Source organism: Phaethon aethereus (genome assembly GCF_964289735.1).
Source record: "Phaethon aethereus genome assembly, chromosome: 5".
Taxonomy (NCBI): domain Eukaryota; kingdom Metazoa; phylum Chordata; class Aves; order Phaethontiformes; family Phaethontidae; genus Phaethon; species Phaethon aethereus.
In genome coordinates, this window is record NC_138579.1 from 54,959,512 (window position 1) to 54,977,779 (window position 18,268).

The following is an 18,268-nucleotide window of genomic DNA, read 5'->3' on the forward strand; positions in this document are numbered from 1 at the left end:
TGATTCTGACTTCCTCACTGAAATTCAGAAACGCTGCCTGAATTCTTTATCAGTTTTCTGCTTTGAAGCTTTTACCAACCTTCATGAGCTAATTTATGGCTAAGGTTGCCTGAGCTTTTCAGAAATTTGTTTCAGTTATGTGTTAATGTATTCAGACTGTCACCATTTAGGCTGAAATCTCCCATGATTGAACTCCGAGGGTTTTCTTGGAGTTGGTGCTTTCAGAAAATTTCTGCTAGCACATTTCACCCGTTAGTTTTATTAGACTAAAATTAAGAAAGGCACAATGTCTGGACTGCTTGAAAATAATTTTTATAGTCATTTTGTTGAGAAGCTCCTTAACACTTGCTGGCCAGCACTTGTAACTTGGCAAGCGACATACCCATTCCGGTGATGTGTCCACTGCTGTTCTGTGAAAAACTGCCTAAACGTGGCCAGTTCCATTAAACTTTAAATTATTCTCCTTCTAAAGCCTGATTGTGATCCTTTGCTCTGTGGTAATTACTGAATCGTTACTCTCATAAATTTAGATCATAAAATATTTGCCGTGGTATTAACTAAATTGCTTAGAAACAAGAAATCTACACATTATATATCTACCTCCCAAGTGGTATTTGTCAAAAACAGATTTTTAAAAATGCCTGAACACTGTGTGCAACATTATCCACCTGGCAAATAAATGAAACTCCCCTGCGGCAGATGATTTGATAGAAGCTGAAAAAGCATTTGACTGAATAGAATGGGACTATTCAGTTCATACTTAAAACTTGTTTGTACTCAGTCTCCCCATTGCTAATCTGGCTTCTCAGTTGTACTCTCACTTTCGCATCTGCAAAAGACCTGGTCTTGGCCATCTACAAAATCCCTCAACGAGGTTGTCTCTCACCCTTCTTTGGTAGTCTTTCTTCTTCCTGAGCTGTCAATATTAGCTGTTACTAAAGAACTAAAAATGTCAGGCAGAAGTGAAACGTGTCTCGAGTCACTCCTGCGTGCAAGTGATACGTTGCTGGTTTTGTCAGCAGAAGAATCTCCCAACAGGAACGTATGGGGGATATCTGATACTTCTCCGTAATTTCTGAACACACGGTTATGACCGGATTTAAAAATTTGGAGAGCACCAAAGGTACAGTTTTCAAAAGCACCTAAGTAACAATGCACAAAGTCACCTTGAAATTCAAGCCACAAGGTGCTTTTGAAAATCTCTCCTGTAATTAAGAGATAACCACTGTCATTATTCTTTCCTCAAAAGTGTGTTGTAAATCTGCTTTGTTCTATTGTGTGCACATAAAATAGTCATAAGAAATTAAAATGTTTAAACATGTGCCAAGTAATGACTATACAGTTTCTAATAACCAGTCCAATGCAATACCTTAAATTAAGGTAAAGCAGAGGATGCATTTTAAAAATGTCTCTTTCAGCATTTAAGGGGTCTGCACAGATGTTTTCTGGTAGATACTTGCCTTCTAACCTTTTCGTGTTTATGTGAAATGTATCTTCCTAAAAGAAAATTCAGGGGTCTTTTTCTGTTGAAAATTTTTTTTTCTGTTGAAGAAATCCAAATTCCAGCTGAAGTTCATTGGACTATTCATGCTTAAAATTAGCTGGAACATAAGTAATTCCAAGGCCAGCAATTAAAAGGAGTATTTTTTGAGAGATGCCTCTGAAGCTTTTGGGGAGTGGAAGCTATAGGAAAGAGAGGAAAAGGAAAATTTTGAAAATAGGTCCCAGCATGAACACTGCATAGTTCATAAACTATACCAGCTGTCTGCAGGATACACCTGTATGCCTAAATTTGCCTAGATACATTTTTTTTTTTAAGAGCTTAATTAATAACAGGGGGTGATGGCACCACAAGGACAAAAGTCAGTTAGAAAGCAGAGTCTTCCTGTTTTAAAAAAATAAGTAAAATAAATAAAGAGAAGTTAAACAGGCATACAAAGAAATTTCAAAGGACATGAAAAGCAATTCTTTGTGAAGCATCACACTTGGGCATCATTTCCTCTTTAAAACAAGGGGAGAACTTTATGCTATATTTTAAAGTCCAGGTTTGAATGTAGTCCATATGATGATGTCCAAGTAAGAACCCAGCATAATATTATAAAGAATTAATACCTTTTTTTATGGATGTGTTTATGCTCTTGTAAAGTGTGTAGGACTGTTTCAAATTGTGTACGAAAGATAATATTCTACCAGTAGTCAACACAAGTCTTGTGCAGCAGCTAAGGTGAATGACTCATGGTTAAGGAAGGATTCTGTAGATTATAAGGAAAACTACTTAGAAATTAATGGTTTTCTAGGCATTGTTCACCCCACCTACCAAAAATGAATTTAATACATTAGTTACAAATCAGATTTCTTTGGCACAGTCTAACCTTACAATTGAATTTCAGAAAGAAAATCACCATACTCTGTTATTCCATTAGCTGGATTCACGAGTAAATAACCTTTGTCTTCCAATTAGGAAAGTTTCTAAACGTCTTAAGACTTACGCACATGGATACAACAGTGATACCCAACACGGATCCAGAGACCAGGGATTTGATCTGATTTCCCATTGTCATTTTGAAAACTCGTTTTTTCTTTCCATGTAAATCCTTCCTGTTGAGTAACTCAATTTCCTTCTAAAATATGTTTTTAACTTGTGTTATGTTTTTCACCATGGCACATATTGTATATATAGCATAAAGTAAAAATACGGGTTGTAGTTCAACTGATGATATGAGTAACTGTTGCCTGGTTTGTTACAATTTCACCGGAAAATCTTGCATTTATAGTCCTATAATTCATCATCTTATGTAATTCATTTGTCATGGTATGAATCATGAATTGTGTGTGTAATCTTTTCTAATCTCCATACTGAGCTGTACCAAACAATGTAGTTCAGAGTGTCCTGTGCTTCAAAGGATGTTCTACCCAATTTATTTGGCTGTTAGCTGGTTACATTTCCCAGAAATTCCCCTTGCGCAGATTCCCCTCTCCCTTTCCCCCAGCAGGGTCTGCCTCCCTGCACATGCAGTTATTAGGGAACAGCAACGGCCAGTGGTGCACATTTAATATTTGGCATTGGCTTTTTTGCCTTTTGCAAACTTCTGTATATGATGGGGGAAATTTTAACGCATTTAAGAAGATTTTTGCCATGAGTATTGGTTAATTAGCAGAGAGACAAAAGTAAAGTAGAGAAGTTAAGGAAAGCTGTGGGACTGGCTTCTACTTTTGTTTCTGCAATACTCATCCATTGCCTGCTGCAGGTTTTTTCCCTTTTACAAAACTAACATGTTGACAACATCAACAGTATTTTCTCTTGGAAGATCAGCTTTCAATATGAAGTAATTACAGAATAATCAGTGCTGACTATTATATACCCTATCCTACTCAGAAATTAAGCTTCATTCATAAATTCTGTTTACTTCAGGTTTTCAGTTCTTATTTGAAACAGAAAGAAGCAGCCCAGTAAATGAAAAGCAGGCAGCGACATACCTACTCTTTCTGCTGTCAGACACCTGCATCAGAATATGAGGGTGGCAGAAGAAAGGTCTGCATCTTTATTCTTACTGAAAAGCTTTTCTGAGCCTGGATTTTTCAAGCTGATCTTGCAGATTTCTCCCTTGCTTATTTATAGTAAAAAATAATCCAAGAATTCTTCTTTTTTTTTTTTAATTTACATCATCATGTTTACAGTACTAGTCCATGGAAAGACTTAGGGACTTATGCTATCGTTGAATCATATTTCTTTCTTTGTGGATGTTAGTTATGATTTATACATGTGTAAGTATGCAGGGTTCTTGGGAATTCTTTGGTGTGCTCTCTGGTTAGATAGAAGCAATTCCCATTCTTGCTTAGCCTTCCACTAGAGAGTATCTCACATTCACCCAAGGTTGGCTTTGGGGAATCTGGCAGACTGCAATGTAATTTGTTTGATGAAGTGATATTATTAAAGTAATGATTCCTAAAATGTGGGCGCTACCTCCCAGGAAGGTGAAGGGGGCTGCATTAAGGTGCCACAGCCTGGTTTTTATATTGTGTCCTGCTTTGCTTTGGCTTACAAACGAAGGTATTTGTGGCATGGAATTAAGGAAATCCTGCAGCATGTGAAATAAGGTTAAAGCAGTGCAGAGACATCGCCTGCTTTTGAAGTACAGGTGACAAAATATTTCTGAGACCTCAAACGGGATACAAATTCTTGTATGTTAGAAGCTACCCGTGTAAAATCTTTTCCTTCTACTCAAAAGGTGCAAGAAAAGAAAAGCTGTAATTCAGTGTTACCAAGGTTTTTACCAAACCTTGAAAATTATCTACAGCGTATCTGTAGACAGCATAATGAATGAGTCAGACATGTAGAATCATAGGATAGTTTGGGTTGGAAGGGACCTTTAAAGAAGGTCATCTAGTCTGACCCCCTGCAATGAGCAGGGGCATCTTCAACTAGATCAGGGTGCTCAGAGCCCCGTCCAACCTGACCTTGAATGTTTCCAGGGCTGGGGCATCTACCACCTCTCTGGGCAACCTGTGCCAGTGTTTCACCACTCTCATGGTGAAAAATTTCTTCCTTATATGTAGCTTGAATCTACCCTCTTTTAGTTTAAAACCATTACCCCTTGTCCCATTGCTACAGGCCCTGCTAAACAGTCTGTCCCCATCTTTCTTATAAGCCCCCTTTAAGTACTGAAACTCTGCAATAAGGTCTCCCTGGAGCCTTCTCTTCTCCAGAACCCCAACTCTCTCAGCCTTTCTTCATAGGAGAGGTGTTCCATCCTTCTGATCATCTTTGTGGCCCTCTGAACCCTCTCCAACAGGTCCATGTCTTTCCTGTGCTGAGGGCTCCAGAGCTGGACGCAGTACTCCTGGTGGAGTCTCACCAGAGCACAGCAGAGGGGTAGAGTCACCTCCCTTAATACCTGCTGGCGTATCATTTATTGTTACTGTGTTTTTTGACTGATTTTAAGAAAAAGTTTTCTACCAAATCGTAAGTACAGGTGTTACTGTTCTGTCTAATGTGTGAATTTTACACCCTACTCCTCTCCTCTGTCCTCCTCTCTGTGGTGTTAGAGCTTCATTACTGCTTCTAATATGTAGCTCTGGCACTGATCGGACTCCAGTCTCTAGATGTAGGATTAAGATATTTTTAATTTGTCGCTGGGTTCAACAAGTTCATTTATTTACTTTCCAGTTAGTCTTGGTGTTTACTGATTAAAATTATGGTCTTTAATAATACACAAACGTGGTTTTATTACTAATAGGTCAGATTACGGCTTTCCCATATATGAAGTGAAAATTACAGACACAGGGATTTCTCCCTGGTCATCCCTTGCACCAATATTTTCCCAGTATTTCCCAGTAGATTTGAAAGCTCAGCCACTCTTTCTGGAAATGGAAATCAGTCATGCACCTTCAGCCAGGACTCTGCTTTAACCTTCCCATGGTTAAGAGCTGAACTGAGGACTCCAGCTGTCTTGCTGCTGACTGACAGGGCTTGCGTGTGTGAAAGACCTCTTTGCTATTCAGTGGCCAAGGAGTCTGAACCTTATTCCCAGAAGAAACTAGAGTGACCACAAACTTCTGAGCCAAGTGCCGGTTATACTTTTTTGGCCTCAGGTTCTTTTGGCCCCAAGTTCAGTGGATAATCTCTTGCAAGGCATGCAGACCTGCAATAACAAAAAGGTGGATGAAATCAGAACAGTCATAATTATTCCACCAAAAGTGTGTGATCATGGCAACAATCAAAATATCTCAAATGTTTACACAGTGTTAAAAGCAGGGTTAAAAGAACTTACTGTTTACTCTTGAAAAAAATCTACAGGACCATAGACCATTCTTACATCCTTGTGGCTTAAAAGCATGCGTTTTGTTTTTTTTTTTTATTTTACAGCAAGCTAGAAAGCCCTATGATGTCCGAGATGTTATTGAGCAGTATTCTCAGGGTCACCTCAACCTGATGGTGCGAATCAAGGAGTTACAGAGGAGGTATGTCAATGAAGTTCTGTCTCTGTATCTGTAATCACCAGCAGAGGGATATTTGGAAATAAGTCGATGATTTGGGCTGGGGACCAAAAACTGACAGGGTTACAGGTGCCATATTGGTAGGACTGTGCAAAGTTACAGAATATAAAATGGCGTTCAAGTTTTCTTTTCACACGGGAAGGAAAAGGCAAAGAGCCTAAAAATCTGATCACTGAGACTTACAATTTTCATTATACTTACGTGCATTGCCTCAGCCCCTGCTAGCTTTGACTATACACTGTAATCCCTATATGTTAGGGGCTGTATTATACGGGCAGAATGAAATACTGTTACCTGCTCTGGTAGAATTGCACTTAAGAGCAAACTAAGAGGTGACAGATAGATGCAACAAATAAGCCGCAGAAGAATAAGGAAAAGAGTAAAGAATGCTGTTCACATGGAAAAGCGATGGGCATGGTAAAACTTTACAGTAGTTAAATAAGCTGAAGACCAATCTGAATCTAATCCAATTTTGTTTTTGTTTTTTTTTTAATTTCAAGCAATTCTTAGCCCAAAGCTTCACTACTACTACAAACAAGAACTATTTGAACTTAACTTTGTTTGTTTGTGAAGAGGTCCCCCCACTCCAGCTAGAGAAAGTGAAGAAGCTGAGTCAGACTGATAAAAGCTAAAAATGATTCTTTTTGGTTTATAGGTTGGACCAATCCATAGGGAAGCCATCTCTTTTTATCTCTGTCTCAGGTAAGTTAATATGAAGGATGTGTCTGAAGTTAATCTGATGAAGATATAATTAATGGAAAATACTTGTTAAAATACTTTTTATTTTGTTGCCAAATTTTTAAACAGTGCCAACCAGTTGTGGCCTGAATATTTAGTCATCAACACCTTTAAAATAAGTTTGTTCTTCTTTAGATATTTAAATCACCTACTTTCACTGAAGTTTTCAAGATGTCGGCTCTAATCTCTCCAAGACTAACCATATTTTCAATAAAATGGCATGCTATGATTACAGAGTTCCTATGAAATCAGTAATATTCACATAGAGATTTGATAGGTTTGAAAAGAGACTGGAAAGGAGCACAAAGTACTAAGCTTGTTTGTGACAAGCCTGGTTAATGAAAATTCTCTGTTAATGTCATTTTCAAACTCATATTTCTATATAGTTTATAGGCAAAAAAAAGATAAAGTGTTACCAAACGCATCGTTCAAGTTGGTTGTAGAGTTTTTTGCATAGAGGCAGATTGTTTTTAAATGGCAATTAAAACATTAACTAAATTGGGAACAGTTTTGTTCTCCCAGGTTAAAGCATAAAACTAAGGTTGAAAGTGCCTTAAACCCAAGAACTATTAAAAGCCATGGCATGGGCTAATGCTATAAAAAGAAACAAAAAGCTGCTTTTAAGGAATAGAACTACCAGCCTGGCCAAGGTGTTCAGTTACACTGTGTTGGTGGGCTAGTTAAACACACCCTGTTGTGGCTTGCTCCTATTTTGTTATACCACCATATATCAATTTGAAAATGTTTCTTGTTCCACAGAAAAAAGCAAAGATCGAGGGAATAACACGATTGGTGCCAGGCTGAACAGAGTGGAGGACAAGGTAAGTCTCAGTTAGAGTGGCAGTGAATGAGGAGAGGGTCTGTGATCCAACAGTGCTTGTTTCATAGGCTGTGGGGAAAAATTCCGCTTAAAATAGAGTTGAATGCCCACCTTTTCCAGGTGATGAAGCGTAATTTTTGTGGCAGATTGCATTTTTGGTTCTTTCCTGTCATTTTAACAGAATAAAAAAACACCAGACGTTAATTGATTTCGGTCTCTGTTGGGACTCACTTGGGTTTTTGATTTTTAATTGTGTATATTACACATGTCTCAGTGTTCTATTTCCTTCCTCCTTTGGTACCTCAGTATATTACAGTCCCTAAGATTTCCCCCGACCGTTGCTCTGTTGTTTATATAACTCCACCTACAATTCCTCAGAGAGCGCGATGGCAAACCTTGTTCTGTCCTGGTTTTCATTCCTTATGACAAATGGAGTTTCTCCTTTCAAGTGACGTGAAGCCAGAAAAAATCAGACTCGTTCTATAATCTCAAATTAACAGTTAAGTGCTTTGTAACCCTTTATTTCAATGCTAGCTGTGCTTGAAAGACAACATGACAGGTAGGAGCTATGTCATTGGAAAAAATACAGGTTTGCCTATGCTGGTATTAAGGAAAGAAAGAGAGAGTTAAGAGGAGTGGTTTGAATCTTTTACTGATCTCTTATAGTGATTTGGTGAGGGGGTGAAGGAATTTCTTTACCTTAGGATTATTCCCTTCATGTATCTAAACCGTTCATTCACTACTAAGGAGTGAAAAGTTTTCTTGAGGAAAAGATCTTTCAGAGTGTTTCTGCTACAACTGGAAGTATGTGATAACGTCATGAGGGATTTGTTCTGAAGAAATACCCAGCAAATATGCTGCAAACCAAAAGAGGTGTGGGCAACGCATCGCAAGGGATGCAAACCGAGCACCCTGATCTGTATTGATTCACTTGTGCCGTATCCGTTCCTTACACATTTCTCCTTAAATACTTAAGAATAAACTTGAGTGATAGTACTCAGAACTGTGCTTCAATCTATCGGAAATAAGTGGCATTTTAAAGGCAACTGGTGCCTTTTGGTATATAGGGTGACACACAGAAAGGGTGAAGTAGAAGGTAGAAGGTACGGTGCATTTTCGACAAAGAAGAATCGCTGTGCAGTGCTCGTTTGGATCTGTGGTTGCTAAGTGTTCTTACACATGGAAGCTCTTTCAGAAAGTTTGGATTACATTTATTTATTTTCTCTCCGTAATGTCAACTAAAAGTGTGGAACACTAAAAAATGTCTTGTGACTTGTGACAAAGAGCAATGACTTTCCAGTTTGAACAAATAATTCTCAAATGACAGCTTGAAATAGCTTCTCAGTGCTATTTGTAACATCTCCAACGAGCCTGGGAAAGCTTTGGTGCTGTGCTGGCTCAGAGATAAGCTGTTTTGGGGTTATTAATTACTCTTTTTACACCCTTACAAATAAGTATACCGTGAATTTATAGTGGCTGTTGTTTTATGTCTTGTAATGGGACTGTAAAACACTCCCTATTTAATTTTAGTATAGCCGGGTTAAATTTTAGCCTTGTTTTAAGTAACAGACCATTCTTTCTTTGCAGTTGCATGAGGTCATCTGTGGTTTCAGAGTTGTATGTTATCTGCCCTATACAGCTAGTCCTATCTGCAGGAATTTTATCTGAAAGTAGCTGAAAGACTAAAAATAGAGAATTTCGGTTGGACTCGGCAAACAGTGGTATACATGACAACACACTGGCAATGGCGAAATCACATTTTTGTTGCAGCTGCAGATGGCGGCCAAAGCTATTTTTTTGGTATTTTTGCTCTCAGAGATTGGCCTTCTCTTTCCCGTAAAGGACACGGTATGCCTTCAACATACAGTTAAATCCTTTCTGAGCTGAGCACTGTATAAAGGACATCTATATCAACTGGTTTCAAAGGTGACTACATATTTTAAACAGTTACATCCCGTTTGGCTTGTGAGTTAGTTTTGAATCTTGGACTTCCGACGGAGAGATTTTTAGGGGTGCAGGCTAGTGTTAGCATCTAGCCACCTTTTGTGCATTTGAAAAATCTCCTTTAAGTCATTTTAGAATGAGCCGTAGCCTTCTGAAATTATTTGGACACTCCTGCTACAGCAAGAAATTACGTGGTACTTCCCCTGCCACGGGGATAAGCCGAGTTCTAATAGATCTTTCCCAATGATCGTTGGGATGCTCCTTGCCGCGGAAGGCTGGTGTACAGTTGTCAGGAAGTCTGTGCTAAAGCAGAAAGAGAAGAAATCCTGAACTTTCATTTTTTAAAGTTTTGAGTGCTTCTGCTTATAGATGTCTGCTGTCAGCAGAGGATCTGCGACTTGCACATCACAGAGGCAGAATCCAGTTTTAGGTATGTTCCTATAGGCTTTTTGTGGAGGTAGATTTTAACTTGAGAAGCTTTTACAAATAAAGATAATTCTGCCTTCGAGAGTATTTAATCATGTTTCTGGGACATCATGTCAGTCTTGCAAAGCTTTTGTACTTGCGACACGAGCAGACACGTTCTAGAGGCATATGTGCGGCTGGCAGTACAGAGATGGCATGTGAAAGGGACGTTTTAAAAATAAAATGCTTAGAGTCAAACAGCAGTGTATTGGCAGGAATTATGGTACTTTATGGCAAAAATCTGAATTTCCAGGTATTGAAATCAGCAAAAAATGTTATTTTCTTCTTTTGCATTTAAGAACATGTTCATGTGAGGGAGAGAGTCCTGTAGAGTCTGTTCATCTTGTGCGCCGAGTGAAACTTTGACCGTGTAATACGTACAGTTTGTGATAAAGCAGCTAAAGACTGTTTCCTAATACGCAAAAGCCGGGGGGAGGAATCACGCCTGCAGGAACCTTCCTGCAGATTCCTTCCCGCAGAGTTTTGTAATTTTGGCAAGCGACTGAAGAGGCGGTTTTGTAAACCGAACTAGCAACTGCACAACCCAATAGGCCTTTATGACAAGAAATCCCAGCCCGACGTGTAATCGCAGCATGTTTTGACTTCGCCGTTTTTCTCTGTCGCTTGCAAAGGGGAGGGTGGCAAATGCTGCGTCCTGCTAAAGGCGGGTGGCCGTGGCCGAGTGCAGGCAGCTGCAGGCACCCGCGTGCCCACACCCCGATCCGTGGGGAGAGCAGCCAGCTCTGGGCCAGCGCAGAGCCCAGCCCGAGCCCATAAACCCCGCTAAGCAGCAGCGGCCCAAGTGTGTGCGTGTAAATACGCTGATCCGGTCCCTCAGAGAATGTTGAGCGGGATTACAGCGGCAAATCAATTTATCTGCGGTGACCAGCCTTCTCTCTTTTTATCCTGAAACATCTGTGAATGACTATTCAGCCTACCCTCAAGAAACCTGGCCGCGGCTGGCTCGCTACCAAAATCAAAATCAAAAACAGTTTTTCCAGATAGGCACAGCTGTGTGTACGCGGGGCTGTTAATCCTCACGCAGAGCACTGCGTGCCAGGGCTTTAGTTCGGGGTGTGCCCAGCAGCTCGATCCAGGAACCAGCCCACAGCGCACTCAGGAACTTCTGGATGCTACGTCTCCTCTTTTCTTTTCACTGCTTTAATTGCAGCTTGGCTATAAATGACTGTAATGCTAACTTTTTAGACTATAAATGCCTTGGCTATAAATGACTGTAATGCTCTTTTTCAACCTTTTGCTGACCATTAATTTAGATACGACAGGCACAACTTGCACTTCTCAGGTAATCAGCCAGGCTTGTTGCTTGGCTGCCCTAAGGCAATTCGGTCTTAAATACGGGCACTGTACAAAATCATCCAGAATAAAGGGCTAAAATTGGCAGTCCCTGGACTCCCACCAGTCCTTTGTGCCTACATACCAGATTCCTCCGGATGTCAGTAGGTCCTGCCTGTAGTCTGCCGGTCCCAGAGCAGCATAACAGCACCCAGATTTACAAAAAAATTTTTAAAACCGTTCTAAGCACTAAACATTATGCTCTATTCTCTGTTAAGTTGTTTTAAAAATAGGACTTAACCTTCTGCAATGATTTGGACACTTTAAAATTTGCCTTTTAAGAATAGTTATAGCAATCCAAAGCAATTTTCTGGCTGTTCCTTCTAATATAGTCAGAACAATTCCTGTACTTGACAGGAAGTACAGTATTAATATCAGTATTGCCGAGGTCACTACTAGCATCTTAGAATAGTCTTCTTCAACTATATGGAACATTAGGAGTAGTGTTACCTACTACTAAATTTTAAGTTGTAGAGGTTTAAATGGAGATTTCTGTTTATGCAGAAGGTATACAGTAGTGAGACATGTGACAGCTTTTAATGTGAATCCAACAATTCTGCAAGACAATATTCATTCCAAGCATATGCACATTTTGCATGCTTACAACTAAAAATGTGAACCCTCGTATTCTGTCTTAGTACTGACCCAAAGAGCAGCACGCAGAATTTGGAACGTGCAGCGCAGCACTGAAGAGAGAATCATTTCACTTTTTCAGATTTACTTTATAAGCAGATTGCACCACTTTTTAAGTCAATTGAAACCAAATCTATCATGTGAAAACATCTACCCTAAAGTAGATGCTACTGCGCTGCTTGAGTTGCCTACTGGAAATCTGAAATGATCTTGGACACCAAAACTGAAAAGAAGTTCTCTTTGCACAGTTCTTTTGAGTTCTGGTTATGGTGATTTGGTTTTCTGTCTTCCATCTACAATATCTTTGATTGTTAAATGTATAGATCCCATGCTCAGTAAAACTGTAAGGATATGATCTATTTTGATATGTTTTTTCACTGTGAGTGCCAAGTATGAAACCTTTAAAGAGAAGTCAGTGCAAAGGCTTTATTTAAGGTGACTTTCAAAAAGTGGTGGAGACCTGTATGTTACAACATTTATATACGCAGTATGACATTTTCTTCTGGCTTAATAATTTTCTGTAATTGTTTCACCTGAGTATTGATTCTATCCATGCGTGTATTAGAAACCAGTTTTGCTGGAACCCTGTTATACACAGTCCAGAGAAACAGAATGACCATTGATAAGTCTAGGTCTAGTTACTAATTTTACTCTTGCTCTTTCCTGCTCTTGCTTTCTGATCAACTAATAGTTCCCCGTTGCAAAAGGTTTCATATCTAACTTATTTCTCCTGTTGATTTGCTAAAAAAAAAAAAAAAAATTAAATTGAGTTGTATCTTGCAGAGGAATTTCACTGTAATGTTCATAAATTTGATGCTTCATTGTACCACAAGATTAATTGTAATCACACCATTTCTAACAATGAACTCCAAGCCCATCCAACACAGAAAAGTTTAGGAGACGCTCCAGGAGCCCATTAAAAGTGATGGGAGTCTTTCCTTTGGCTTGGCAGGCTGTGAAGAAGGTCTTTTAATCAAACCACAAGGTAGCTTCAATGAGCCAACATTTCAGCCTTCCTTCATCAGGGTAGGCAAAAGCATTAAGCTTTATCAAAATTGTATACCTTTGAAGTGCTTTTTTCTTTTGGTTAGTGTGATACGGTTTTACTCAGCAACACAAGTGTGTTACATGACAGCATTTCTGTCATAAATGGAGGTATAAAGCTATATATGTGTGTGTCTCATTATTGGACGCTCCATATTCACCATCCTAAGAACATGTATTAGATAGGTTAATATTTTACTTAGAAAAGTATTATCTCATCTACCTCTTCCTGGGTTCACAAATACCAGGTTTCATGTTGACAGCTCGTTCACCTGAAAGAATTCTTCGTGTGTGGCCAGTCTTCCAATTTTACGTGAAAGATCTGCCGTATCTAACACAGGATCAAACCTTGGTGAGTTTTTTTTGTCTATTTTTTATGGCATTCTGTAGCCTGTGGGAACAGTTACTCTGCTTCCTGCTGTAACATAGCAATTAGTACAAACTTCGAAAAAGGCCTTGACCTTCGATGGCCTTCTTGCACATCAGTGTGTAATGACTAGGGACATTTTGGCTTTATTTTTAATTGAATAATGATGCTGAAAAATGCACGGTAAAAGACTGACTAACAACCATCTTATGAATTTCTGACCAGTACTGGAGACCATGATTAGAGGCAGGAGTCAACATTTGGAAGAGATGGCTTCAGAAAGTGACTGGTGTGGAAATATTCAGCACTTTGCAGACTGAGTATATCTGAGTCAGTTCAGGTGTTGAATATTGGCAGCTTCTGCAATAGTGTGTGAGGATTTTCCTTCCTGATAGCTAGAAACAGAACAAAAATGTGGGTTTGGATTGAAATTTTAAAATATATGCAAATCAATAAAAATCAAAACAACCACCACCAAGCAGTTACTCATCTTGTATATAGATCTTGCAGTAATGCAGAAGTAATAACCTGGGGGATGTGGAGGAATATTGAGGCATGTGGAAGATTAAGTATCACTATTAATTTAATCCTTAGTCTTTTTCCAGATGCTGAAGTACAAGCATACGGAAGCAATTTTGGTGCTGAACTTTGTGATGGAGGGTGCCCATTTTCTATAAATTGGACTACAACTAAGCACATCTTTCATCAATCTAGGTCATTAAGCAGCCTTAAAATTTTAATAGCTTTACTATCACCAATCTGATACTATTTCAATGGGTAAACAAAGAAAAACTGCAGCTTTCCATTTCCGGTATCCTATGCTCTCCATCTCACTAGCTTCAGTGAAATAAAATTATCAAACATACAATGTTAAAAATGAAAACAAAAAATAATTACTTGTAGGATTCACTGCTGCCAGAAAGTTTGGTAGCCAGAATAGAAACAAACTGAGAGACAGATTAGGCAAAGTCATGGAGAAGGGCTTGCTTGAGGATTATTAAACAGGATGTCTGGATGTAAACTCCGGTTTAACAAGTACTTTAAACACTAGTCAGTGATGGGTTGGTAAAAAGAGGAGAAGCATGACTTTATGTACATGTGCTTTCTTACACGCTTTTTTTAAGGTTCTGCTACAAGCCTTGCACCAGAAACAAGATAACTGGGTGAGATAACCTTTATTCTTGTTCGATATAGCCCTTTTTATGTGCGGCTGTTATACACAGCTGCTTGCCACTGGATTTGGTCACCCATGCAGCCCGTTGCTGTACAGTGTCTTAGACCTGATCTGTTTACGAAGGCCGTGCAAGCAGAGCACTGTGCCTGTCTAGAGGATATTCATGTGGGTTTTTGCAGCACTGTGCCATGAAGGTCTGCTTTCACTTGCATCCATTTGTTAGCACTAATTTTATCTGTTTGAAGATCATTAGGTCCTACTGCAGCACAAATGAAAAACAAGCAGTTTTTGCATTAATGTTGAAACTGTTTAACATACTCACTATAAAGCACTATCTATAACCTGTAGGCTATTATCTAGGCACAGTAGCTTAGATATAGTTACGGACCTGGCCTACAGAGCAATGTTACAAGCTATCATGGTATTTTATGGTCTGTTTCTGTAGTGTCAGCTCTTGGATCACAGGAAATGTGATGATATTTAAAAAAAACCCTAAACACAAACAAAAACCAAATCTAGCATCTGAACTTAAATAGCCTCAAATGGTGAGGATACTGCAGCTCATTAGCTTATTTGCAGGAATTGAGAATATACACTCAATCCCTGTAAAATAAAGTTGAGCAGGACAAAATATTAAGTCTCTATTCTAGAGAATAGTGACTGAAGTTAGGTCAAGGTAGCACACAGTTGCTGTGCTAGTGTTCAAAAGCAGTGGCTAATTAACGTCTGGTCATTCCGTCACATGCAGTCATCTGTGATACTCCTCTACAAATTTTATTAAAAGCAAAGCAGCAGAAGTGAAATACCCCTAAAGAAAAGACTTCCTGTTTAAATGAGTTGCTATAGATTTTACCCCAAATTTCTAACGCTTCTGGATGCAGGCAGTGGTTTGGAAGCACGACGATGAAGGCAAGTGCAAACCTTTACAAATACAAATTGTTTTATATATACTTTTCTTTTTTTTTTTAATCTCATTGATTTCTTCCCTGTTTGGGATCTGATTAATGACTTTTGAATTCTTAACACTGGCAACGGCTGCATGCTTGCGATCCGCATAGCTGTCTACTTGCTGGCTAAGGGCAGAAATCCCAGAGGAATTCTAAGTAACATGCAATATATCCTATAAATTAGGAATGGGGGGGAGGAAATGGAAGAATGAAATAATGCGTTACCAGCTGATACTCTTTTAAACAATTTTCAGACTAGTTGCTGGTTTGGGGATCAGCTATTTGTGCTTATATTTGAGTAGGTATGCAGGTAGATATAAGGTCTGCAAATTGACATGACTTGATCTTTTTATTAAACCACATAAGGCTTGTTTTGTCTGGCATTCAAAGATAAACCCAAGCAAGAGTTGAAACATAGCCTACATCATTCTTGTGCATAGACTGTTTACATTTGACATGGAATGGAAATGCATGGTGAATATGCCGAGAGAGAATGTGGAACAGTTGAATGGACTAAATACCCTGTGGAGAGGGGATCAGAGAAAAGGGATTTAAGTGAACAACACATGTGCACAGTGTGCTACACAGAAGACTTTTATTTGTCTTTCTTATAGGTTACAGGAAAAGAAATGACCATAAGATCATATCTGCATTTCATTTGTGTGTGTGTGTGTGTGTTGCAAACAAGTGACCAAAAAGCTTCTAACATAAATGGCAAATTTTGGTTTTGATACACTAGGATGAACCTCTGCTGAAGTTAGATGCATCAAAGTTAAAATTGTTCCTTGTCAAAGATCTGTTTTGAGAATGATCTTGCCAGAATTAAAATATTTTATTTTCATTTGCAGTTAAGTATCAGGGAGGAAAAGCGTGTGGAGTTGAAAGGACTCTATTCAGGCTGCAGTCTTTTCAGGTTGGAATCTATTCAGCTCTTGGAAAAGATTCAGAGTAAAGGAAGGTATACTCCCTTTCTTACACGAAGTCCATACCTTCTGTCACCCTATCTGCTTCCTCGCCCCACCCCCCAAAAAAATAAAATTGCAAAACAGAAATGATCCTGTGCTGGTTAGATTGCAGGAAGAGAAAGAGAAGGAGCCTTTGCTGTCTGACTCCTACTTAGAGTGATGGGAGTCAGAGGGAAGACAAGAAGAAAAATAGGCAGTCAATAAAAAGTAGAATATGAACACCTGGTTTGAAGTGTACCTACCCCTCCTAGAGCTCAGGAAACAAAGATGGCAAATACAGTTTCCTCAAATACTTCTCTGTCCCTGCATCCTACCCACTGGGGTTGTGACAAAATCACAATTAATCTTTCTGTAAGAAAATCAAGATTTGCATTACTTCTATAAACATCTAGAACAAGTATGATTACGATGACTTTTTACAAGTCTTTAAAGTATCCCAATGTCTTAGCAGTTAGCAAGTACTCGTGTCACAGGTACTCCTTCTATCTCAAAGTAACTGATGCTACACTTGGTAGCTCCAGTGATCAGCCAGCAGCCCAACCTGGCAGAGTGTGATTGCCCTTGTATGCCATGGGTGTGACAGTCTGATGAGCTGCCTCCCTTTAGGATGGACCTTCTTTGTGGTAGCTTCGTTAGGTTCATCATAGCATGAGAGTTCCTGCTCTGACAGACTAAAAACACAAAAATAGAGAAAAGAAGGGCAAAAGAAAATATTGTTTCCCTCTTTTACAGCTAAGGTGCAGCAAGTGTCTTGCCCGAGGTAACACAGTGGCATCTGTGGCACAGCCAGGAATTTAACTTAAGGTGTGTCTGGGACTTAACCACAAATCAGCATTCCTTTTTGATATTGTCTTTAAAAACCCCTCCAGTTTTGAATAGTTATATTGGCCAGTGTAATGTTCAATGTAATCATAGCCCATTAATACTAAAACCATCCAGTACTTGAGAACATCACATATAAACACATAAACCACACCAACCCAGCCAATGTAAATGTACTGGGACTATTTCAGATGGTAGATTTTAAATCGTCTAGAAATTAATCTCCTAACATAATTTTGTAGCCCAGGAGCCTAGGGGTGGAGAGGACTGAACATGCTTACATGACACAGAAACTTGTCCTATGTATAGATAATTATGCATGTAATACTTAAAGCTAAACAAACTATATTAAATGCTATATTTGCACAGTCAAGCAGAGAGAAATATTCAAGTGAGTTCAAATATTCATGTACGTTTCTATTTTAAAAGTCTTGGATCCAACACTGCTCACCATTGACCCTTCTCCGACATCTGTTAATCTTGGGTTTATTTCAGTTTTTTTCTCTGTCTTTTTTGAACAGATGACTCCACTTAAATCAGCACTTGGTTTCCATTAGACTGATAGAAGGTGATTCACTTAGTAATATGTGCATCTTTATCTAGTTATGCCCCAATAGCCTTAATATATCAAGGAAGCTGGTGTGATTAACAGCACTAAAGGCTTTGTCAGACACTACACTTGATAAATACTACCCTTTGTTCAGCCATAGGAAAAGAGTGAATAAATACATTGCTTTCAAACTGAAAATGTGTACAGCCTTATAAATATTCTAAAATTATCCCTATTGAAAAAAAAATGTTGACAGTAGAAGTTACATCTACATATATGTCTGTGTTTGTACACGTCTACCAATCCAAGTGTGGCTTGGCTCTTTGCCCTGCCTGGGCTGTCCTTTTTCTGTTTTATCATTTCATTATGGAGCCACCATTTGTGTGTGATTTTCCTCCTATGCACTTGAGCTTTGTGCAGAGTCTTTGACGGTTCTTTGTCTCTGGTTG

At 39.0% G+C, this 18,268-nt stretch overlaps 1 protein-coding gene across 1 annotated transcript in view; it reads left to right on the forward strand.

Annotated features, from left to right (window-relative positions):
* KCNQ1 (potassium voltage-gated channel subfamily Q member 1) overlaps nt 1-18,268 on the forward strand; it is a gene marked incomplete at its 3' end in the record, with an annotated part of 366,747 nt that overhangs the window by 252,314 nt on the left and 96,165 nt on the right. Inside the window, exons 15-17 of the mRNA XM_082000813.1 lie at nt 5,867-5,961; nt 6,653-6,699; nt 7,495-7,556. Coding sequence (XP_081856939.1) covers nt 5,867-5,961; nt 6,653-6,699; nt 7,495-7,556 — 204 coding nt within the window. The remainder of the gene's footprint in view (nt 1-5,866; nt 5,962-6,652; nt 6,700-7,494; nt 7,557-18,268) is intronic.